The 25,733-nt window shown below is 39.5% G+C and overlaps 1 protein-coding gene across 1 annotated transcript in view; it reads left to right on the top strand.

Moving 5' to 3' along the window:
- Positions 1–4,605, top strand: part of LOC126176700 (FUN14 domain-containing protein 1-like) — a 72,750-nt gene extending 68,145 nt beyond the window's left edge. Inside the window, exon 4 of the mRNA XM_049923869.1 lies at positions 4,003–4,605. Coding sequence (XP_049779826.1) covers positions 4,003–4,188 — 186 coding nt within the window. The 3' untranslated portion in view covers positions 4,189–4,605. The remainder of the gene's footprint in view (positions 1–4,002) is intronic.
- The last annotated feature ends 21,128 nt before the right edge of the window (positions 4,606–25,733 follow it).

Raw genomic sequence — 25,733 nt, 5'->3', positions numbered from 1 at the left:
ACCTGAAGACTTTTCCGTTTCTAGCGATTTGAGTTGCTTCACAACCCCTAAGGTATCTACTTCTAAGAAACTCATGCTAGCAGCTGTTTGTGTTTCAAATTCTGGAATATTCCATTCGTCTTCCCTGGTGAAGGAATTTCGGAAAACTGCATTCAGCATTGTTTGATTATTGACCAAGTTTTGGACTAGCTATACAGTATAAGCATTTCATATTGTAATAAACAAACTAGGTTTCTGGAAGAAAAAAAAGAAAAAAAAATGGCGCTATACTTACATAAAATTTCTGTTAATGTTTACATTGAGTATTCTGAGAAATTAGCCTCTTCCATAATTTTAGTTGGTATATTGTCTTGTAGCAAACAGTCCTAAGTATCTAAAAGTAACGGAGAACAACCATTAAAAAGACATATGAACTAACATGTGCAAAGACATAGCGTGAACTCAATGTAAGAGTCATTGTAATGAGGTTTCCTGAACAGAAAAATATTTTTGGAATAAAAGGAAACCATACACTATTTATGGTAATCCGCTTGTTGCCCAGCATGACTTTTATAACAATACCTGGAAGAAAGAAATTTCTTTATCACAGAATGGTTGCTAGTCAAATTAAGACAAAAATTATTTCAGGCAGACATAAAATGATTTAGCATTCTGCATTAGCAATTAGCAGAAATTAAAATGAGTAAGAAAATTACACCAAGTTGCGAAAGGCTTCAGATGGGAGATCCCTTTTTAATCCTGCATTGTCCAAAGCTGTAACTTTGGGCTAAACCTAACTACTTCAGAATCAGAGTACATGCTGGCTGGAAGACAAGAACGAGGAATATTGAGTACACAAGTGGTTAGTGATAAGTAAAAGGGGTCAAGGAATTAAAATATCTTGAAAGCATACTCATGGAAATAACAAAGTGAAACAGTGATCAGTTATATTAATTGTTGTACTTTATAAATGCCACACTTTGAACACTGGAACAGTTCCAAATCCAGGGAGTGGAGTGTTCACAGTGCCAGTCTGGAGGATCTCTGTAGATACCATAACATTATTGGATCTGTTAGACTAAGGTCCTAGAATGAGGTGGATATTTGGTTATAATGATTCACCATTACAGCACAAGGTTGCTGTGGACCTAGCACCAGTTGTGGAAGATATAGTGAGAAATGGATAGACAAGGAAATGAAGTCTTGCATATGATTGGAGTCTTGGTTCAACTGTAGGAAGGTTTTTGAAAACAAAATGGAGTGGTGACCTTAGTCGCAGTCATGTCGTCTTCTGGGCCAGATTGCAAGTAGTAGACTACAATATATGTTTTTCAGAAAGAGCAACGAGAGATTAGATCAGTGCATGAAAATTGCAGATAGCAATTTTTTTTTTTTTGGGGGGGGGGGGGGGGGGGGAGTGAATAGAGCAAGAAAAACAGTAACTAATAATGGTGTGAATTACCCTCTATAATGGATCTCACGCCCCCTTAAGTCCCAGAATCTTTTTCCTGTAAGTCTTCTTTATGATTTTAGAAGGTCCTGTTTTCAACTATCAGTTTAAACCTGCTTCACAAATCCAATTTTATTTTCCAAATAAAGGCTCTGTAACTGCACATTCCTTATCCCAATCACAGTTTGATTCCAATGCCCCCAACTATATAGGCAGACCATTTCTCTCTTGACGTCTGACTTTCATCTGTCACTGAATGGATATTTACACAATGATAGTGTGTCCCTGTATGCACGTAAGTTGTAGGGCTAAATCAGCATGTCTGTCAAAAGTAGTCGGCAGTAGCCTTCATTATCAGAGGACATATGATGTCTCAATACAGGAAACGATATATTTTAACCAAGCATAGAGGCATTCTCTGATGTCATTCTCAGAATCTGTTCTCATACATTTTCATTTAATGTTCTATATGAAATAATGGATCAAACTTGCCCCAGTGTTATTTAGTGACATTGGTGTACGTTCTAAAAAGCTCTTACAGAAGAAAATTTCTACTGCATTAATATTATTCTACATCATTAACAAAAATAAGGGACACAGGAAGGGAGGTATTTGGAGAAAAAGATATAACCAGTGATTCCATTTAAGGGATGATAGTAGTATTTTGAGACCGATACCTGATATTATATATATGAATCATGCCTGTCTTGCATAATTTCTGTTGGCAGAAACAACATTGTAGAGGCATAATGTCAACATCATTCTGAGACGTTGTTATATATGATTAATTATGATCAATCAAGATACATGTGTTTGTCAGTACGACAAAACAAAGATTACCAGAGAAAGTAAGGGAGATAATTTTAATAAAAGTTCACAAGGGTACCTGTGCAAAAAACTTACTATTAATCTCAAGTCATGTTGGTTTTTATTTCTGAAAATCTTGTGTAATTAAACATTATTAGAAGTATTAATTCAGTAAAGTAAAATGTTGTCTGGAGGATAAAAATGATTGTTTGAGAACAACTCATTGTGTCACATAATTATGTGAGTAATTTTGAGTATAATCAATCATTAAGTTGACCTGCCTAGTAACAGTTGCAGTTGTATTTCAACCTTTACTGATAGTTGATATCTAAGATGGTTTTCCCTGCTTCTAGTTGTAGCTAAAACCACCCCCCTTCTTTCTGCACTTACTTTTTATTTTCTGTTCTAAATAATCCATTCTGCACATAGTTGTGTAACATTTTCACCGTTGGCTACACTTCCATATTTTTTTGTCATTCATACTTTGCACTGAATTTTTTTGCTGTCTTGGTGTTTTAGCCTTTTTTCTTTTACTTTTTTCCCTGTGTTATAAATTGTTTACTCTTTTCTGGGTCTATGATTATCACAGTAATTAGTTCAAACAATGGAAAATCCAGGATGGAGTGTAACTGTAATTAGTTCAGTGAATTGTCTTTCTCGTATTGCTTATTCTTTGTTTGGTTTGTTCTGCTATTGGTCTTTCTTTCTGATTACCTTTGTTGTTAGTCAATCCTTTTGAATATTTACACATTGCGAATTTTTTTTCAAATTCGCTTGGACATCTTTAGGATTCAGATGCTCTCTTTCATCTTCTACTTTGACATAACTAAAATTGCTCCTCCTATTTTGTTCCTTCTTCTATTGTTCGTACATCCTTTAATTTTTACTTTGTATAGTTATTGTGAAAAATGAGAAGTTTCATGTTTTATCAATGATGCATAAATAATTGTTCATATACAAACAAATTTGCCTGGCCTTCTTAGTCAGTGCTTCTAGTACCAGTATGTAGTTGTGGTATAGAATCTCACTTTTCAATTGGAAAAGTATATCCTATTCGGTGGTGTGAATAATTGACATAGTGACACTAGACAGCTTTTGCATGTACATCCACGACAATCTTTTTAAGCAGAAACTTGTTTAATTTATGATACAAAATTAACGTTTTATGGTACCTCAAAAAGAAATTGATATGTTTGTCAATTTGATTCATTAACCTCACTAATGATTTGTGTGTTAAACCTAAATGTGTCTTATGCTAAAATTACCACTTACAAACCTAGGAACAGTTTCCATGCTACGTGGTCAGTATGCCTATATCTAGTTGTCACAATTGCCTTGTGCTGGGTGAAGTTGGCTAACGAAAACCTATTGGTCCAAATGTGATACAAGCATAATATGTTACCATGTAGAAGATATTGTGTCCAGTCCACTGTCTATACTATGTGGGACTTTGCTTCAGCACCTATTAGATTTAGTTCTGCTCTGGATGCTAAGATAAATTGTTTTTGCTAATTCAGAGATGTGATCTTGCCAAATCTTTTTACTGTAGTATTATTTTAGTATTAGAAAATAAGTGCCAGCTCACAAAAATTTAAGTGTCAGTATCACCTGCTGTTATCAGTGATTCACACTTTTATGCCACTAAGTTACTGTGACAGTATTAAAGTATTACTTTGCTATTAATATTTTGTGTATTTCTGTTGTGTTTAATATAGCATTTCGTGATTACTTTTAAGAAACTAGTAAGTGTTTTATTTGGTTTCTAGATGGAACGACTGGTCGATCGAAATATTGATAAGGCTGAAGAGTTATTGAAGAACAAGCAGCGCAAGGCAAAGCGTTGGTACCATAGTTTTATTGGTGATGAAGACTATTTCCAGGTTCAAGAAATTCATATTTTCCTTGCTTCATTTGTTTTGGGTTTTTCGGTCGGAATTGTGACAGCCTCCTGAATCGAATGAAAAGGAAGAGCATTCATGTAGATTACTGTAATTTAAGGCATTTTACTAAACTTGAGTTATTTATTTCTGTAATGAAGAGGTAATAGTGAGTAGAACTGGATTTTTCGTGACTGATAAGAGCTTTAAGGCAGACTGTAGAATCTCATAAATGAATTATACAAGAGGTATATGTCAGACTGGTTTTTCCAGGTGATGCGGCTGGAGTATGCTTTGTGTAATTTATTTCAAGATAACACACCTAATTCTTGTCACCTTATAAATTATTATTTATTAAACGTAAGGTACCTAATAAGTTCCCTATGACTGATAATTTGAAAGTATTAACTGTTCACACAATTGATATGTGATATAGTATAGATTGTATGCAATAAATATTGTGTCATAATAAATGAGATTGTGTTTTGACAATTTTGTCCTTTTGGCATTATCAAAATTACAATGTATTTCATAAAAACTGCGTAGTTGCAGAGGATTGCAAAGTGTAGGGGACTGTAGAGATCCATAAAAATAATAGACAAACTAAAGAAAAAGGGAAAATCATTAACCACTTACGTATATTAAAAAAAAAATTCTTCAGTGTGTATTTACCTTTTTTATTCACATTGATGCTGGCATTTATATTAAATTGGGTCAAACTACCATGGATGTCCTTTGCTTTGAGTCAGGGTAACAAAAGAACTTAAAAATAGATGATCTAATTTCAAATTAGTGCTTTGTGATATGATTTATTATGTAAGAATTCAACATGTACCAGTCACCAAACTCGATAATCATTAGCACTTATTTCCAAGCAGGTGGTTATCAGGGTTTTTGGGCTTAATTTCAGATTTAATTAAATTTTTTTGTAGAGAGAATTCTTTTGTTGATCATGTTCAACTGATTTTTCAGTTGGGTATAAATCTGAACTTTGTAATAGCCCCTTCTGTACTGGAAGTTCTCAGTGAATCCTTCACAATTGTAACATTATGTTTTGGATTATTAGTATGCACAAATATCCTTACAAACTGCATCTCATCCTGCACATGAGTTTTATTGACTAATACTGCACAAAGAAAAACCAACTCTAATAGTAATACAAATCCCATCATGTTTCACAGTTTGAGTTTGTCTGTTGTTCTCTTGGTTTGCTGTCATGTTACATATTCATACACAACAGAGGAAAACTTGTTAGACTAAACATCTACAAGCTATTTTTATTTTCATTGCTATTAGTGTACTGTCTTTTATATTTTTTATTTACACGATTTTTTGCAGTTGCCACCACATACTTTAGCATCATGTAATATTTTAACAGTTTAAATACTTTTTGATATAGTGAAGATTTTATCTTGAAATTTTGGACCATGTGATTTGTTGATTCCTTTGTCCGAAACATTGGCAGTTATTTCTATAGCTAGGAAATATGCTGAAGTGATTTTACTTTATCCACCATGTGATCTTTTTGTATTAATGCCCAATTAATACCCACAAACATGCAACATTCTATTGTTTTGATTTGTTATATTTATTGACATATTTTTTCCATACCCAGACCATGTCATTTGAAGCAGTCCATTGTTGGTTCATTTGAAACAGCCCATTGTTGGTTTTACAATAATAATTGTATTGTTATCACTATGTCTGCTTTGCTTCCTTCTTCAAGTAAAATTGATGCTTGTTATACTAAATAAATTATATAAATTTTTCCACCCAGCATCACCTTGAATCCCAGAGACTTTGTTTTCCGTTAAACCCATGCTTTCATCCCTCTACCCCTTTGCTCATCTGTCTGTATTTGCCACTTCAGCTTCTCCTCTTATTTGTTTGCTCATCTGATTCTCGTTGACTCATATGGTTCTCTATACTCTCACTTTACTCCTTTTCTCCCCATTTCACTTTTCTGTTTTTATTTTATGTTGCAATATATTGTATTCCATCATCCATTCATCTATTCATTCACCATGTTTTTAAACGTTGTGAGGAAGACAACCGTCATAGATCTGAAGCAAGTCAATTTATGCATTAACAATTAATCTATAATCACACTGCTGTATTCCATTTGAGCTTACACAGTCTCTAAATGAAAGTATTAAAGTGAGAATTATTTTCAACAAATTAGCTGTTGTTTGTCTAATTCTGCTTGCTTAATATTTTAAAAAGTTCCTGGTTATGATCAAACAATAACAGTTATCTACATGTTGTAAGAGTTGAGGCTGTTCTGAATGCTGTTGTTCATATTGCTGCTAGCAGGATTCTTCAGTGCTTTAATATTGATAATCAGGTAGAATGAATAGGTAATAAATATTGTTTATAATTATCATTTCAACTTGTAGTGATTTCCAGATTCGTGCTTTATGATGGTTCTTGAAATCTTTTGCATAAGGCTGCAGAACTCTACACTGAACCCTACACAGTAACCAAAATACATGGAAATTATGTACCTTTTGTATTATCTATTTACTTATGTGATGTATCCTTTACTTGTATAATATAAAATAGTAAAAATAACATCAAAATTCTGCCAGGCACTACTACTTTTCTGTTAGATGGACTTTAAGGTTCAAAAGTCTGCTGTGTTGATAGCCGTATCACTTGCTGTATACCGATCATATGTAGCTTCTGCAGACCAGGAGATGTGGATCATCTCAATCATAGAATTCCCCTCCAGTCGTGAAGCCCCAGTTCCTGAGGTTTGCTTGCATCATGACAATCCTGTCCTCAGTCAGTTTAGTGCCTTCAGTGTCATGTGCAGCAGATCAAAAGTCACAGAAGATTCCTCTTCGATGTTTTTCCCAACCCTTTCAGTAAATTAATTTCACCATAATTCTGTTTGGCGAGTTGCAGGTGCTGATGGAATTGCCGAAAGCTCTTCATTGTCCTCAAACTAGGTTTCTGTGATGCATATCTAAACAGGGGGTGTCTGGGATCCATTTTCTGCTTATTTTTCTCTAGTCCTGTGACTGTTGTTCTATGGATGTCAAGTGCCTACCCATAGTTTTATATTTTGTATTGCATGTGCAGTTTGTATGTAATCAACTTTTATTGTTAGTCACTAACACCATTAAGGATTAAAACTCCAAATTTATGTTTTTGCTGAAAAAGTACTTTACGTACATTAGTTATATCATCCTGAAAAGGGTAAGAGTGCCAGGGAAGATGAGGGTTTAATATTCTGTTGACAATGAAGTCCTAAGGGATGGAGCACCAACTTTGTTTGGATAAAGATGGTGAAGGAAACCTACTGTGACCTTTGCAAGGAACGATACTCTGATTCCCTTCAGTTGGTGTAGTCAGGCTACAGAAAACATTTATACAGATGGCCATACATGGATTAGAATCCTGCTCTTCCCAAGAAGAAACACAGTATACACCAGGGGTGACTACTTACATTACCTTTGGGAGTCCGAAACTTATTGAGCCGTTATGAAGTTAGCCACATTTGTTAGGGACAAATAATTAACATCAATGAAGAAACACTACTTTAAAAATAAGATTATTGAACTGTTTTATTACACAACAAGAAATTGGAAGTTACATCTGATGTGCTTTTTTGAGTGTTTTGCTGTGAGATTTTTGAAATCTGGCTGATAATTGCCAAGTGGAGTGCAATTCGCACAAGTTCACTTAAATGTTCATCAGGTAGAACAGATCAATATTTAGATTTGATAGACATTAATATTGAGTACAGTGATTCACATATATAAGTAGTCCCAAAAACAGAGGTCAATCTCTTGGCACACTCTCCTATTAATGGATAGTTTTCTTCTGGAACTTTCTTCCAAATTTGAGCAGTTCAACAACGGCTGCATTTCACAACCTTCAGCCCTTCATCATCTTGAAGTTCCAGTAGCGTCAACTGTACTGCCACTGAATCCTTAATAATTGGCAGTGAAACAGAGCCGCCATCTTCCATAACATCAATAAGGAGACCTGACAGAAGGCCTCTGCCAGTTGTCTGTACTTTGCCAGAGTGATTGCATCCCTGAAGTCCAACAGAAACTTCAACCCCTGCTTAAAGCGTTAGGCCCTTCCCAGAACATCTCCCCTGAATCCATTTCCCTCCTCATCCCTATAACACCTTGCACATCCACCTTCTACAATCTAGCCTACCACATTAGACACCAACCAATTTCTTCACCAACTCTCCACCATCCCCACACCTTTACCTCCTGGATCCCTACTCGTCACAGTTGACACCACCTCCCTGTACACCAACATCCCTCGTGCCCATGGTCGTACTGCTATTGAACTATACTTTTCACAATGTCCTTCAGATTCCAAACCCACTACCTCATTCTTCATACACCTTACTAACTCTATCCAAACCTACAACTACTTCTCATTTGAAGGGGAGGTATACAAACAAATCTGCGGCACAACCATAGGCACTCTCATATGCCAACTTTTTTATGGACCATCTAGAGGAGACCTTCCTAGCCTCCCAAAATTCCAAACCCCAAATCTGCTTCAGGTTCATTGATGATATCTTCATGATCTGGACCCAGGGCCAAGACACCTTATCTTCATTTCTTCACAACCTCAACACCTCTCCCATCTGCTTCATGTCATCCTTCTCAACACAGTGTGCCACCTTCCTAGATGTTGACCTTCTCCATTCTGATGGTTCCATCCACACCTCTGTCCACATTAAACTTACCAACCACCTGCCTTTTGACAGCTGCCACCCCTTTTGCACCAAAAAGTCCGTCCCATATAGCCCGGCTACACAAGGACGTCGTATCTGCAGTGAAAAAAACTCCTTTGCTCAGTATGCTGAGGGTCTCATCAAGGCCTTCACAGATGGGCACGATCCCCCAGACCTAGTCCGCAGTCAGATCCCCCATGCCATTTCCCATCACAACTCCAATCCTCCCACCACCACCAAAAACCAGCCACAAAGGACTGTCCCCTTCATCACCCAGTATTACTCAGACTGGAACAGCTGAACCGCATCCTTCGCCAGGGCTTTGATTACCCATCATTGTGCCCTGAAATGTGGGACATTCTACATGAGATACTTCCCAGGCCTACTAAAGTGGTGTTTTGTTGCCCACCCAACCTCCACAACATCCTAGTCCATCCCTGTGCCACTCCTAATGCCAACCCCTTGCCACAAGGATCATATCTCTGTGGAAGACCCAGGTGCAAAACATGCCCAATGCAACCACCCAGCACTTCCTATTCCAGTCCTGTTGCCAGTTTATCCTGCCCCAACAGGGGCCTGTCTATTTGTGGAAGCAGCCGTCTCATTTACCAACTCTGCTGCAGTCATTGCACAAATTTTTATATTGTTATGTCTACCAACCAGGATGAACGGCCACCACCAAAGTGAAGTAGACCACCCGGTGGCACAATATGCAGCTGAACGTAACACACTTGATTTCAATGGCTGCTTCACTACCTGAGCCATCTGGATCCTTGCCTCCACCACCAGCATTTCTGAACTGCAAGGATGGGAGTTACCCTTGCAACACATTCTCTGCTTGTGTAACTATCCCGGCCTCAACCTATGGTAACATACTGTCCCCACACTGTCCGTTCAAGTTTCCAACCTCTCTGTCATACCATATCCTCCTCATTCTTGTCTCCCATCCTGTTTTTTTTTGCAGCCCTCTGCCAACACATCCACCCATCTTTTCCTGCTCCTCTCCTTTTTTGTTCCTCCCCCCCCCCCCTGCCCCCCACCTCCCTGCCTCACGACCTCCTGACCCTGTAGTCTGTTGGAGTCTGGTCCGTGCACACTCCACCAGACAGCATTCGTCTCTTTCCCCTATTATCTCTTCCCCCTTCTCCACCCCCTCCAGATTGCTGCTTGCATCCCACATGATGTTGCATTCCGGCCCAAGATGCTGGAATTGGTGGTCGTATGCGCATGAGGTGTGTGTGTGTGTGTGTGTGTGTGTGTGTGTTTTGACGAAGGCTGTGGCTGAAAGCCTAATATGAGTGTCTTTCAGTGTTGCCTGTCTGCAACTTGATGTGTCTTCCTTATGGTAAATAGCAATCTATCTTTCCATATATTCTTGATATTCCTACGTGGAGTTTCCATTATTTGATCAGTCAGGAAAGGATTCTCCAAGCATAAAGATGAAGTTTTAAGTACCCTCGTATCACTAAGCCTGATATTTATTTCTTCAGGAAGAGCAGACATTCTACTTAAATAATCTTGTATTTGCACCTGAACTGAAGGAAGAGTTTCATTAATCCTCTTCAAGCATATGAAATGAAATGAGAAAATGTTTTATTACTCTCAAGGTCTTTCTGAAAGAGTCTTAATTTGTTATGAAAGCTGAACACAGACTGTGCTAAACCAGAAATAAGTTTATTTCTTCCTTGTAGTGATGTATTTAGTGTTTGTAAGTGCTGATTATCATCAGTAAAGCTGATGACATAGCTGACAGCAACTGTGGCTCATCAACCTGAAGGAGATTTTTTCTATTTTCTTGCAGAAATTGCTTGTCTGGATACAGTGGAACATTGCTTATTGATAACCATTTCAATAAACAGCGCCGAGAGACACAGTCAGAAATGTTGTCATTGCTGATTTCTTCTACGAAGGAAGTGAACTGTCTGTGTGTTTTGGAATTTGCTCAAATATAGCTCACAATTTTTAGCACCACTTGCATAACATGTGGATACTGAAAATATTTGGGTTCTAAATGTTCTCTATGAATAATGTAGTGGACAGATAAGAATTCGGGATATGAACTGACAACATTTAAAAGCCCCACAAGGCCTTGATTTTTACCTGTCATAGATGGTACCCTTCTGCAAGCATCCCAGTAGGCACTGAATATTTCTTTAAAACAAGGTCAAAGAACTCTTGCACTACTTCAAATTTTGCAATATTGATCTTTAGAAACTCCCCTTCTGTGTAAATTTTCTTTGGTTTTGCAATATCTTACAAATATAGCAAGTTGCAGTTTATCATGGCTATCTGTAGACACATCCACAGCCAGACTCATTGCTGATCAGTCACTTACATTTTTTTGCAAGTTACTTACAATATCACTAATAGCAGAAACTCGTCTCTCTATTGTATGTCTAGAAATGTGCATTTGGTCAACCATTTTTTGTAGTTTCTTATTTTCTGCTCTAAAATAGAAACAACTTGTGGAATATTGATCTTCACAAATTCCTTTTCTGTGTAAGGTGTCTTTGATTTTACAGTGCTAAGATGAAGCAAGCTTTGATTGATTGTTAAATTTGTTTCCTTGGTAAACATGGTCATAACCTCACTCCACCCTTGAAATTTTTGCTTTAATGATGACAATTTAACTGTCCTTAATTTAGAATGAAGAGGAACATCTTTCCTGAAATCACTGTGGTTAGTGACATGATGGCATTCAAGATTACTGGCCTTGTATGACGATGATGTCATTTGACACAAAAGGAATGTTGGTTTTTTTGTTCTTCTCTACAAAAAGGAATTGCATCTCCCACTCTTTATTAAACACACTGTCTTCTTCGTGTTTGTGCTTCTTAGTTAATATTGTTACCTTAGGGCATCAGCAATAATCACAAGTTTACTTAAACAATGTCACTGCTCAGAGTAAAGTAACTATGTTGTTAGTAACAATTGGATCAACTACTGACTGCCGAACCTCATTCAGTTGCAGACAGGCATGATGAAAAGACTGCTACTTATAAGTTTTCAGCGAAAGCATTCTTCAGAAAAGAAAAATGCACACACATTCACACAAGCAAGCATACCTCATCTGCTATCTCTGGCCAGCCTGCAACAGAAACAGAGGTGAGGTATGTGGAGGGACAGCAGGGCACAGGTGGAGGAAGAGGAATTGGCACTGCCTCGTGGCCCATGTAGGGACTAGAGGTGGCACGACATGGCTGCCAGGCACATCTTTGTGAGGCTGTAGGAGAGGGAGAGGGAGAGGGGAACCGGGAGCAGAAAGGAGAAGAGCAGACAAGGGAAAAGACCGATAGGTGTGTTGGCAGAAAGCAGTGCATAATAAGGGTGAGGGGAGATGTATTGAGAGGATTTGAAAGGACAGAGGGGGGGGGGGATAAAAATGGTTGTGTGGTAGTTGTGGAGACAGTAGGTTACTGAAGGTTCAGGCCAGGATGATTTTGGGATTGGAGAGTGTGTTCGAAGGATAACTCCCATGTGCACAGTACAGAAAAGCTGGTGCTGTACAGGATACAGATGACCTGGGTTGTGAAGAAGTTATTGAAGTCAAGCATGTTATGTACAGCTGCTTGTTGTGCCACAGGATGGTCCACTGTGCTCTTAGCCGCAGTTTGATAGTGGCCATTGATCTAGATGGACAGCTGGTTGGTAGTCATACCAATATAAAAAACAGCAATGATTGCAACAGAGCTAATACCGTATTTACTCGAATCTAAGCAGCACTTTTTTTCCGGTTTTTGTAATCCAAAAAATCGCCTCGGCTTAGAATCGAGTGCAAAGCAAGCAGAAGTTCTGAAAAGTGTTGGTGGGTGCTGCCACAACTAACTTCTGCCGTCGAATATATGTAGCGCTACACAGGCATGCTCTGTAGGCACAAAAATAAATACTGGCACCAAATCCTCTGCATCAGTAAATAAAATAAAAAAAAGGTGGAAGACGAGCTTTTTTCCTCCGCCCCGAGTTTTGACCACTGCATTTTCATACATTATCCAACGAAGTAAATACAAATTCCGTATTGTTCATCTTCGACTGTAGCAGCATTTCAATGTACTACGAAAATCCGACTGGCAAGACTGTTTGGGATGTTTGTCGATATGGCCAACTCTACATTCTGAATTTTTTCCTACCTGTGAGAAGAAATTGTGTTCTCTTCACCATAAGAGTAATACGAATATAAACATTTTGCCATGTATTGTTTCGTGTTTGTTGCTATCTCATTTAAACCCTGTCTGCCTAATAAACTACGAAACGAGAGTGAGACAACAGCAAACGCGGAAGAATATACATATCATGTCATGTTTATATTCGTATTATTCTTATGCCTAATAGTAATACAGTCAGAAATGAAGCACAGCAATTGACTAGATTTTTAAATCTAAGAAGACTCTAATTTCTGTGCAGAATGTAATGTACTAAAAAGGCGCCTACAAATATTTTCAAACAGAGAAAAATTTTCGCAAAATTCTCGTTCAGAATATCTTCCATCATACGCAGTGTATTATTTGCTTCTTGTTGATCATTATCAAAGAAAGCAGCAGTGTAAGTAACAACAAATAGCAGTCTCTTGCCATTGTTTCGCTAATGAGACGATTCCTCTCTCTCTCTCTCTCTCTCTCTCTCTCTCTCTCTCTCTCTCTCTCTCTCTCTTTTTTTTTAAGCGGTGGTAGTGTGCACAAAAGCAAGCCATGCCGCAAGCGGCGACAGGCCATAAACACTCACTATCAGAATGCGACAAACAATGCATGACACAGTACAGTAATTCATTTTCAGCTCAGAGTGACATAAACACCTATAACAAAGAAAACGGCACTTATCAGATCAAAGAAAAATAATTCAAACCAGACTAAGCACGTGAAAAAGGAATGGTACCCATATAAATACGATATAAATACGGACGGAGCGCCTGACGCATAGTAATGGCTACCTGGTAAAGCTTAACTGCTAAGGTTATGACTCAAACCAAACTACTGTAGCTGTATCATCATTCATTCGACCTAAATTGTGTCTCATATTACAATGCACCAACTTTGTTTCGATTTGGAGATGCGGCCTAAAACTTTCCTCTCCCCTTGAATTTCGAGTCTCAAATTTCAGGTGCAGCTTAGATTTGGGAAAAATTTTTTTCCTTGATTTTGAGTCTCATTTTTCAGGTGCGGCTTAGACTCGAGTAAATACGGTATATAACATGGCTGCTTTCACATGTGGCCTGGCCTCTGATGGGATAGGATAAGCCCATAACAGGACTGGAATAGGAATTGCTGATTGGCTTGATTGGGCAGTTCTTGCATCTGGATCTTCCACAGAGGTATGATCTCTGTGGTAAGGGGTTGTGCAGACAGAGGTTCCTCCACTGTCATTATGAATGACAGTTCCTATCTGGCAGAAGGCTTCTGCCGATTGTGTGACACTTCCCCCTATAAACTCTACCAAAGTGATACCTTCCTAAATGTCCAACATAACGTCCAATTCCTGCTTAAAGCCTTGGGCACTTCCCAGAACCCCTCCCCTGAACCATTTCCCTCCTCACCTCTACGACACCCCACACACCTATCTTATACCTTCTCCCCAAAATCAAAATTCACAGATGCAACAATCCTGGATGCCCCATTGTAGCTGGTTATTGTGCTCCCACTGAAAGAATTTTGACCCACATTGACCCAACATCTCCAACCCATTATGTGAAATTAGCCTTCTACATCAAAGGTATCAACCACTTCCTTTACCAACTGTCCACTGTACCCATCCCTTTACCTCTTAGATCCTTACTCGTCATTGGTGACTCCTCTTCCCTATACATGAACATGGTACAGCCAAGGATACCCACATGGCACCCTCCTGTGCCAACCTGTTTTCTTTCATGCCCTGACATTATGGACATCCTACCCAAGAATCTCTCTCCCCCACCCACACACCCCTTAACTGGTGTTCCATCACCCACGTAACCTCTACAACAAGCTAGTCCATCCCCATGCCACTCCGAATCCCAACCCCTTGCCACAGGGATAAGAACAGCCCAATCCATCCATGTAGCACTTCGTATTCCAGCCCTGTCACGGGCTTGTCTTACCCCATCAAAGCCAGGCCACCTGTGGAAGCCTTCATGTTATATACCAGGTCTGCTGCAGTCATTACTCAACTTTAAGAGTCTGTGGGTCAGTCGGTAAAAATGGAATCTTTATAGGATCACTTTGTTGTGTGTTAGACTGTCTGTCTGCCTGTTCAGTATCAATTTTCCTGAGAAGCGGGTAGACCATCAAGTTGAAATTTATTATATCACATACTGAGTTCTATAGTCCTTTAGGGGTGTAAAAATATTAAGCTTCTAAGTCAGTGCAATCAAAAGATATGATCACTTATGTCACATATTTTGACACTCAAAACACATTCATTAAAACCTATACATCATGAAATTTGACAAGAAGAAAGGTTTCATAGTAAAATTAAAGGATAAAATAAGGAAATTGTTAATTTATAATTAAATCACATAAAAAATATTTTAAACCTTGGAAAATCCAGGATGGAAAATAATGATATTATGAAACAGTAGTTGCTACTCACCATGCACCGGAGATGCCGAGTTGCAGATAGGCGCTACAAGAAGACTGTCAAATAAAGCTTTCAGCCAAACAAGCCTTCATCAGAATTAGACAAAACGCACGCCCCCCCCCCCCCCCCCCCACACACACACACACACAAAACCAGACTCACAGACAGACACTATCACCCAGACATAGTCTGAAATTGATTTCCTGTATTGTATCCTTACACACACCGAATCTTCCCATGACACCCAAGGACCAATTACAAAAGAGTAGCCCCTTCATTACCCAATACCACACTCAAATGAAACAATTGGGCATCGGTTATCTGAGTCTGGCCTTGGTAGCCAGAGATTGTGTGTGTGTGTGTGTGTGTGTGTGTGTGTGTGTGTGTGTGTGTGAGTGTGTGTGTGTGTGTGTGTTTTGTCTAATTCTGACAAAAGCCGTTTGGCTGAAAGCTTTGGTTGACAGTCTTTTCGCTGTTACTGTCTGCGATTCAGCATCTCCATTATACAGTGAGTACCAACTACTCTTTTTCATAATGTTGAAGAAACTATTTCTTTTGTTATTTGACTCCAGACTTTAAATTTAAATGCTCTTGAAAGTCTTGGACTCCATGGGACCGATATCTTGCGAATATAAATGTCCATAACGGGCAAAAATCATCAAGCTCCTAGATTCCCAGAATGGATGAGCTGTATATATAATTGAGTTTGTATGGGACCCTCAGTGCACGAGTCCTACTTGCGCCTGGGCGATTTTTTATATTGGTATGACTACCAAACCAGCTGTCCACCAGGATTAATGGCCCCTGCCAAACTGTGATACAGAGCAAACTGGGGAGCCCTGTGGCATAACATGCAGCTATACGTAACATGCTTGCTTTCAGTGGCTGCTTCTCAACCTAGCCCACCTGGATCTTCATCTCTACTACCAGTGTTTCTTAACTGTGCAGATGGGAGTTATCGTTACAACACATTCCCCACTCCTGAAATCATCCTGGCCTCATTCTACTGTAACTGTCCCCACAACTACCACCCAATTGTTTTCTCCCCCTCTGTCCTTGTACCTCCTCACAATATGTTTCCCCTCACTCTCTACCAATACACCCATTGGTCTTCTCCACTTGTCTGCTCTTCTCTTTTCCGCTCAGCAACCCTCCCCCCCCCCCCCCCCCACTCTCCCTCCCCACCTTCCTGACAATGCGTCTGTCAGCTCCATTCTACCACCTCCAGTCCCTGCATATTCTCCCAGACAGTGCCGATTCCTCTTCCCCAGAATATCTTCTAAGATTCTACAACAAACTGATGTCAAGAATATTTAATGGTAGTTTTGTGGATCGCTTGTACTTTCACTCCTGCTACCCTTCTTGTTTCCAAGAACTGGGCATGGATTTTTGTTTGACGGATCTACGGTAGATTATAGTAAGAAGAGTGGCTAACTCGGCCACAAATTTAGTATAGAATCTGATAGGGATTCCACCAGGGCCTGGAGTTTTGTTCAATTTTAACGATTTCATCTGTCTCGCAATACCACTGACACTAAAACTTATTTCATTCATCTTTTCAGTGGTACGAGAATTAAATTGGGGGAATTCTCCTGGGTTTTCCTTTGTAAAGGAACATTTGAAAATGGAGTTAAGCATTTCAGCTTTTGCTTTACTACCCTCAATTTCAGTTCCTGTCTCATTCACTAGGGACTGAGGGACTGGACACTAACTTTGGTTCCACTAACGACCTTTACATATGACCAGAATTTCTTTGAATGTTGTGAAATGTCATTGAACAATATTCTGCTACAGTAATCATTGAAGGCATCACACATTTCTCTCTTCACAGCCAAATGTGTTTTGTTCAGCATCTCTCCATCTATAGCTCTACGCTTTGTTTTTCACCTCTTATGCAGTAATCTGTTTCTTTAGAAGTTTCTTTACTGTGAACTGTATACCATGGAGGTTCCCTCCTATTATGAACTGTTCCTCTATATGCTCCTGACCTCATTGAAATAAAACAGTACTGATTTTTTTATGTAGTTTGATGAACATATATAACTTTCTTCTTGTTTTAGTTGTCTTTTGTACTTTGGTAATCATTGTTGCCACAACTGTGTCATGGTGGTCACTGATAACAGGTTTTATGTGAACATCCTTAAAGAGGTCGGTCTGTTTGTTGCCATTAGATCCAATATATTTCCATCATGAATGGGGTTCCTAACTATCTGTTCTAGGTGGTTTCACAGGATGTCTTATCATGCCCACCACTAAGAAAATTGTAATTTTCCTAATTGATTCTTGGATGATAAGTCTCCTCCGATGATTACAGTATGATTGGAGAAGTACAATATGATTGTACAAGTGAACTGAGGTTTTTCTCTGAAGTTTTTGGTTACATCAGGAGATGAATGTGGTTGGCAATAGAAGGCTCCAATTATCGTTTTGTGCCCATCCCTGATACTGAGCCTTGCCCGAACAAACTCAAATGCAACTTCAGTTTCTATCTTGGTGGATTTGAGTTTACTGTGACAAATGCACTGTCTCAATTTCCCATTTGCCTATCCTTTTGATACACACTTAAATTTTCCTCAAAAATCTTATTGCTATCAAATTTAGGTTTCAACCAGCCTTCTGTACCTAATATTATGTGAGGAGAAGGAGATCAGTGTTTAACATCCCATCGACTACAAGATCATTAGAGACAGAGCACAAGCTTGGATTAGGAAGGAAATAGGAAATCAGCCGTGCCCTTTCAAAGGAACCATTCTGGCATTTGCCTGAAACGATGTAGGGAAATCACGGAAAACCTAAATCAGGGTGGCCGGTGATTAGTTCGAACCGTCGTCCTCCCAAATGCGAGTCCAGTGTGCTAACCACTGCGCCACCCCGCTCAGTAATATTTGAGCTTCACTGCTTTTCTTGTTTCTGACACGTTGTTATGAAAGCTTCAGCAGTTTACCATTAGAATTGTAATACTCTCACTTATGGGAGGCATTTCTTTTGATCTTACTCTTGTACTTCTTGATATCCTACAGTTATCATTAACTGTATTGGATGAAGTCGCATGATCTAAAAGAAACCCAGTGTGTACCCCACACACAGTCAGCTATCTGAGTAGTAGTCTCTGATATGTAGTACACATTTGACCTATTTAGGGGGACCTTACAGTTCTCAACTCTAAGGTGCAAGTCACAGTCTAGCTTGTCATAGATCTTTCAACTTCTCTGGTTCACTCCTTCCACTCGACTCAATACCAAAGGGCCATGATCAGTTCTGGGGACAATGCTGCAAATAGTGAGCTTCGCTGAAACTACATGCACAAAGCTGGTCTTCTCTGCCAGTTGCTGGAATGATCCAAGAATGACTTCGGAGCCCAGACAGGAGGCATCATTTGTTCCAACGAGCACCACAATCTGCAGTTGGGTGCACACTGTTCTCTCAATGGATGCTGGAATAACCTCTCCAACATGTTGGATGAGGCCCATAGGCACACACACACTGAGTGCACCTGGTGACCTTTCCTGTCCCTAAGGGGTACCATCACTAACTGTATGTTTGAACTGCCCACGATTAATAGATCTCCACCCTTTTGCGTTTGCCTCCTCCTGGCACCAGACAAAACAGGTTTCCCCAAAACAGGCGACATGAGTCCCACTGGCTCAGTTTCAGTTTTACTGAAAGATAGCATCTCAGACTTGTTGGGTCGGGGGATCGGTGCAACACCCTCTTAATCCACCCTTTACAGGACGCCTAGATCAACCATTGACATTCATTCACAGTCAAGTGGTTGAGTAATGACAGATCCTGTACTTCCTGCAGAGGATCCACCGGAGAAGATGATATGAGGGGGAGTTGGAAAATAAGATTCCCCTGTCGACTGTGGGCAGAATTGAGTGATATGGGCGAAGATGACATGGCAGATGAACGCGCACGTGCAGGACACCAGTACACCATGGGGTAGAGGTCAATCATGATCAAGCAGATGGCACTGTGGCAGTGTCTGCGCAAAGCAAAGGCCAGCCGCTCGGTCTTTTCCCGGAGCTATGGAGAGAAGGTGTGTTTTGGAGTTGTGGTCAAAGGTGGAAGTGAGAGCTGTTATCCGCTATGAATGGGCACGTGGAGTATCAAGCACAGAAATTAATAACCGCCTTTTTGAGGTGTGTGGGTCAGGTGTGATGTTGAGGCAAATGGTGCAGAGATGGTGCCAGCAATTCAGTGATGGATGTCAGCAAGTGCAGGACATACCATGACATGGACGGACATGCATGGCCACTACAGATGCAAATGTCAGGAAGGTGGCTGACATGATTAAAGTGAACAGGCGCATCACCATCAATGGAGTAGCAGCAGAACTTGGAATCAGACATGAGCGAGCTCACAAGATCATCTGTGACATTCTTCGATACATGATGGGTGCCCCGCCAACTGACCCCGACACACATGGAACAATGCATGGTGTTCAGCCAGGAACAGCTCGTGCTTTACCATGAATCTGGCAATGACCTTCTGTTTCGGATTGTGACGGGGGATGAAATGTGAGTCCACCATTACATGCCTGAATCGAAGGCCGCATCCTTTGAGTAGAAACATCCGTCATCACTTGTCCAAAAGAAGTTCAAAAGCACACCGTCTGCAGGTAAAGTGCTACTCACTGTTTTCTGGGACGCCAAAGGAGTTTTGCTGCTGGACTTTCTGGAGGATGCAACCATCAATGCTGTGCAGTACTGTGCCACTATGTCGTAACTGAAAGAGGTGATTCGGAAAAAGCGGCCTGGCCTTCTCGGATCTGGCATTCTGCTGTTGGATGACAATGTGAGACCACACACCAACGGCAACACAAAACCATATTGCAACTCGTGGTTGGGAGCACCTACACCATCCGCCTTACAGTCCGTATCTCGCACCAAGTGACTTTCATCTGTTTCCCTGCTTTGAAGAAGACTCTCGGCGGAAGGCACTTTGGCAGCAATGCTGATGTCAAACAAGCCGTTCAGTGCTCCTTCCGTACGCAACACCCTGATGTTTCCTGAAAGGCTTTTTGAAGCTTATAAAGCAGTATGACAGATGTCTCAATGTACTTGGAAATTATGTAGAAAAATAAAGATATGTCTTATCTTTAATGTATCATTCTCTTTTTCTTCCTTTCACACACAATTCTGACCACAGTCGACAGGGGAAACTTATTTTCCAACTCCCCCATGTACTTGAGGTACCTCTGGTACAGTATTGCAGGTGCATGAGTCTTGGGAGCTCTTCCGAAACCCTGATTCGCAGCAGCTGTCAATTGTTTGACAATTTCTAGCTGCTTGCGAATGTCAGCCAAGTCACCCTGTGCTTGAAAACAGCATCCATAGTGGGACTGCATTTTGGCTGGTGCATTGTATTACAAGGCAATGAACAAAGGGCTTCAAATTAAACTTGCTGATTATCTTTTAATCTGTTAAGTTAAAAAGTTTTTAATTCCGTGTAAGAACTGAGGCAGATGCACAAATTGAGACTTCTATTAAGGCTAAGGCAACACAAAAGCCTGTGGCAAAAATTATTAGTTTCCTAAAACATTTTAATGGTAATTGTAACTGTTGGCAAACTTGAAAACCTTAATTTATGATAAATGCAGATAATATCTAGGGCTACTCATCTTTAGGGAAAACTAGACGCAACACAAAATGTTAGAAAAATCTGCTACCGTAACTAAATCACAAACCCTGATTTGTTACAAATTGCTCGTAGATTATGCAAAGAACAATGGTAGCTTCCGAAAATTCTCAAAAACGCATTTGTGTTGTTATATAATGAAATCCAAGGGTGATGTACACTTTGGCTGAACTGTGAACTACAAACACTGATTTGCTGCGAATTAAATTACTTATCCGAAACACTTGTACCTCTAACTTTTGTGCTAAGTGTGTACATGAAAACATTTAAGTAATCGTATAAAATTTTTGGAAGTTCATTAATTTGAATTATACACAATAGCAGACCCATCACAAAAACTTGACGACTCCGTTCTTTCCGTTTCCACCCCATTCCAAGTTCAGTTCAAATTTGATCATTCACGGTGTCTTCATTCACGGTGTCTCCACGAAATTTTACTGTCTATTATGAAGATAAGATTATTTCTGTGAAAGATGCGTGACACGTGATTTAGTTTCTTTTATGGCCCATACAACTGACAGCTTTGGCAGACACACACAAAAAATAACCAGGAGAATTAAATTCACTAAGAGACAGATGGACGAGCCAGTATTTACATTTGGGAAAGACAATGCTTTGTGTAATGGAGATATAGACATAAAAATAAGTAATGAAATTGCTTCTACTTTTAAACCTCAGGTTCTTTCTTTGTGACACCAACAGGAAGTAGTTGGGGTAGGTTGGAATGCAGTTCCAGGATAGTCAGTGCCCAGATTTGGAGAGAGACATGTTGTGTGATTAGGGAGTGATGAAGAAAATGTCAAAGATTATAGGGAATTGATGGTAGTAAATCATTAAGCACCGAACCAGCTTCAGCACAGGAATAGTGGTGAAAAGTAAAGATGTGTGTAAAAGAAAAAAAAAGTAGAACTGGTGATAATGAAAGAAATAAAATGTAATAAAGATAATAAAAGAGGGGATTCCAACAAGGAGAAATATAAAACAGAAAAATTCAAACAAAACACTAGAGGAAAGAGCATTAGGCTAACATAGAATGAGATCAGAAGATTTTCATGGAGACAAGATGTGCTAGAGGTTATTCTCACTCTCTGGAATTCAGCAAATACGGTGGTACATTGGAGGATCCCAGTGGTCAGTGTGGAGTAGCAGGCACTCTTATCTGTTGAGTCATTCTTTGTGGTTTGATACTGGGCATCCTCAAAGTGAACAGCTCAGCAGTACTCATTCAAATGTTTCACCAGTTTGGTGTTACCTGGAAAAAGATGAGTGGTTTTGTATGTTGCCTTACCTTTAATGTTGTAATTTTTAGCCAGTGGTGGGGCTAGAACAGATAGTATTGTGTGAGTGAATGGTCAAACTTTACAGCAGGAATTGTCACCAGTGTAGGAACCTTGGTGTACATGTGAGAGCATGGGAGTGTCCTAGAGTTAGGCTGCTCTATGATTGGAAGTAGAGATGGCCAAAACCGTTCTTTTTCTGGGATCAGATCAGAACCGCTCACTCACTGGAATGAGCTAGCTCTTTACCATGACTCACCATTTGCTTACTAAAATAAGTGGAAAGAAAGTGCCTTGCCTTTTTAGTTCAAGGTCACTGTACCTACATTTTTACTGACTATTAATATGTTTTGAATGAGTGTAGAAACAGGGTGAATAATTTTTTGTTACAGCCCTTCTAGTATTAACATTTCAGAAAAGTCCTACATTTTGCTTCCAGTAAAAATTAAAAATATCATGACAACATTACGGATATTTTTTTCAAGTTGCAAAATTATAAAAATAAAACTCATTTGCCGTAACTCACAACACACAAAGCATGACACAACACATCCAGAGGAAGTATATTTCACAGTTACACAGGACAGTACTTTACAATGGATACAAATGTATGGTGTAGCGACATGACAAGACAAGTATAGTACAGTTCTACCTAGTGTAGTAAATAGCATACTGAGTGAGCTAGACAGCAGTTGTCAGGCAGTGAGTGCATACATAGACTGGTGCTGGGAACTGTCATGCATGGTCACTTGTCCACACAGTCCTTTAATGGTATATACACTGATCAGTAGGGCCCGGATTTTAATTACCTAAAAAACAGTGAAATATGCAAGCATTTATGACCTAAAACGTACATAAATATGACCTTAAAAAATAAAATATGACTTAATAGAAGTTTAATTAAAGTATTCTTGTTTGTTTATTTCATTTTTTATTCACCATAAAGTAATGCAAAATTCACTTCTCAAAATATTGTAAATATAGTTATTTCTTTCTGTAGGGTTTGTGACTAATTTGCACCTATTTTTTTAATGTCTGAATGTTTTATTTTCTAAACAAAAAGTACACTGAAAAGATCATCTATTGAAACAGTAAAACAATGTTTTTATTTCTACATAGTATTTAAAGTGTTTCACATTATTTAATACTGTACGTCAATCTTCAGTATCTGCAAAGTTGCACGGGATCACAAGATGCATTTTCAGGTTTTCCATTGTCAAAGATCTACGGTTGTCACCGAGGATAGTTTTGTACCTGGAAAAGCTCCTCTCCACTTCACAAGACGTCACTGGAGGGTATTTGAAGGCAGCCAGGTCACTGGAGTTCAGCTTTGTTTCAGTATCTTCAAATGTTGCGGCATTCCCCGAAAGGCTGTCACTAATTTTGCGCAGTGTAGAATATCCAGGATTCCGTTGGAGAACACTTTGCAATTTGGTTTTCACTTTGTCAGCCACATGACCACGAGGTCAACCCAACTCACTCTCTGCACATGTTGCACAATACTCAGGGCCTCACATAGCTGAGTGCCAACAGCTTCCAGTCATTTGATGGCTTTTGATATCACTGAAAAATTGGCATTGATGTATGGCAAGTTTCAAGACAATGCATCTGTAAAAACTTCTGTCACAATTTTGATAGCATTTGATTTCATCACTATCAGGCTCACAGAAGATTGTCTTTATTTGGATGTAATTGGTGCTGTAATACTCAGCAGCATTAAGCCTAGAACCCCATTGTGTAAGAACAGGTTTAGGTGGGAGGGGCGTTGAAGGTGCTTGTTCCTTGAATTTCTGCACCCGCTGCAGAGTCTTCACATAGATTTTCTAGCCACAGGAAATTAATTTGCCCACGTCAGGGTAATTTGATCGCACCTCTTCGGCAACTCTGTGCAAGGCGAGTGGCGTACACCATACTGGGGTAGAGAATCTGAAACCCTTTGGCTGCTTTAGCCATATATGAAGCACCATCTGTTACAAGCAGCAAAACGTTCTCTCTCTTCACACCATCCGGCCACAGTAGCTTCAGAGAGTTGTCAAACAAAATAGCAATCATCGAATTGTTTACTCTATCGAGGGCTTCTTCACACGTTAGTAGGAACATATCTCCAGGGCCATCAACTTTTAGAACACCAACAACATCATTTGCAATATATCGCCCACTAATATCCATAGTTTCATCTATCGACAGCCAGATCTTTTGCTCAGGAATAGTAATTCGTATTTTGTTGAGCACATCATTGTAGCATATGGATAAATAGTTCTTTGTCAGTGTGGATTCATCTGGAACTGGATGTGTTGTGTACTTCTCCAAGAACCATCTTAAGTGTGGATTCTTCCGCTTTTCCAGTGGGATGTTGCAGGACATCATCTCACACAAATCCTTGCAGAATGACTTCACGGTTGACCTGTCTGTTCAAATAACAGCGTTTGCCTGCTGTTATTTTCAGCACGTTGTTTCACACAGCTGCTGTGTTTAGCGGTATTACAGTATTGTTGAACATTAAAGCGCTTCTCTGCACTAACTTTAATTTCACACAGTTTACAAAATAATATTTTCCCATCAGTACTTTGAACTTCTCTCCAAATTCTCGAACATATCCTCGCAACTTCTCGTTGTCGGAGCACTTTGCTTTAGGCATGTTGAACAAGGCAAAGGCTGTATTCAAACTGGTTACTGGGAACACCTATGCGACAGCGATGATTATTGCGGCAGAAGCTGCCTTTGTTGGCTCTGAGAGCGTATTGTCGACTCTGCGCAACAATGTTTTATGTTCGCGAAACGACTGTTCCGGTACGCCGATTTTCTGCTACAGTCCTGCGAAATAAGGCTGTGTACTAATTTATCTGTTTATCTTTCATAATAGCACGTTAAATATTGTCTCGTGAGCAACATATTCATTTTCTTATTCGTGTGTCCCGAAAGATACGAGAGAAACGTATATGCATTTTTGGCAAAAGTTGACGGAAGTATGACCTATTATATTAAAAGTTAGCCGCAATATGACCTATTACTAAAATTTGCTGAAATATGACTTTCTATGAACAATCAAAATACATTTTTCGACACTAAAATGCCTAGATTTGTGTATAAATTGTTCTAAAATTCACCCTATAGTTCAGAAAAAATATGACCCTACTGATGAGCCAGAGCATTATGACCACCGATCTTATATCGATATTAACCTGTTCAAGCGATAGCTGTGTCACCTGTCGAGGAATGATTGCTAATATTTCTCTGTGTCTCGTGCATTTAGTGTCCGTATAAGTGTGTGCGAACACAGTGTGCGGCGGGGCAGGGTCAGTCGTTGCGTTTTTGTTAACGCTATCCTTCAGTCCACCTACCTCGGTAGGATTCTTGCTTCTGTGGTAGCAGGTACGTGTTAGGCAGTGTAAAGGAGCGTTGATGAAACCAGCATCTAATACCAACCACATAGAGATTACGTAACTCTG

This window comes from Schistocerca cancellata, chromosome 1, assembly GCF_023864275.1.
Source record: "Schistocerca cancellata isolate TAMUIC-IGC-003103 chromosome 1, iqSchCanc2.1, whole genome shotgun sequence".
NCBI lineage: Eukaryota > Metazoa > Arthropoda > Insecta > Orthoptera > Acrididae > Schistocerca > Schistocerca cancellata.
This window is presented reverse-complemented; position numbering and strand designations above follow the sequence as displayed.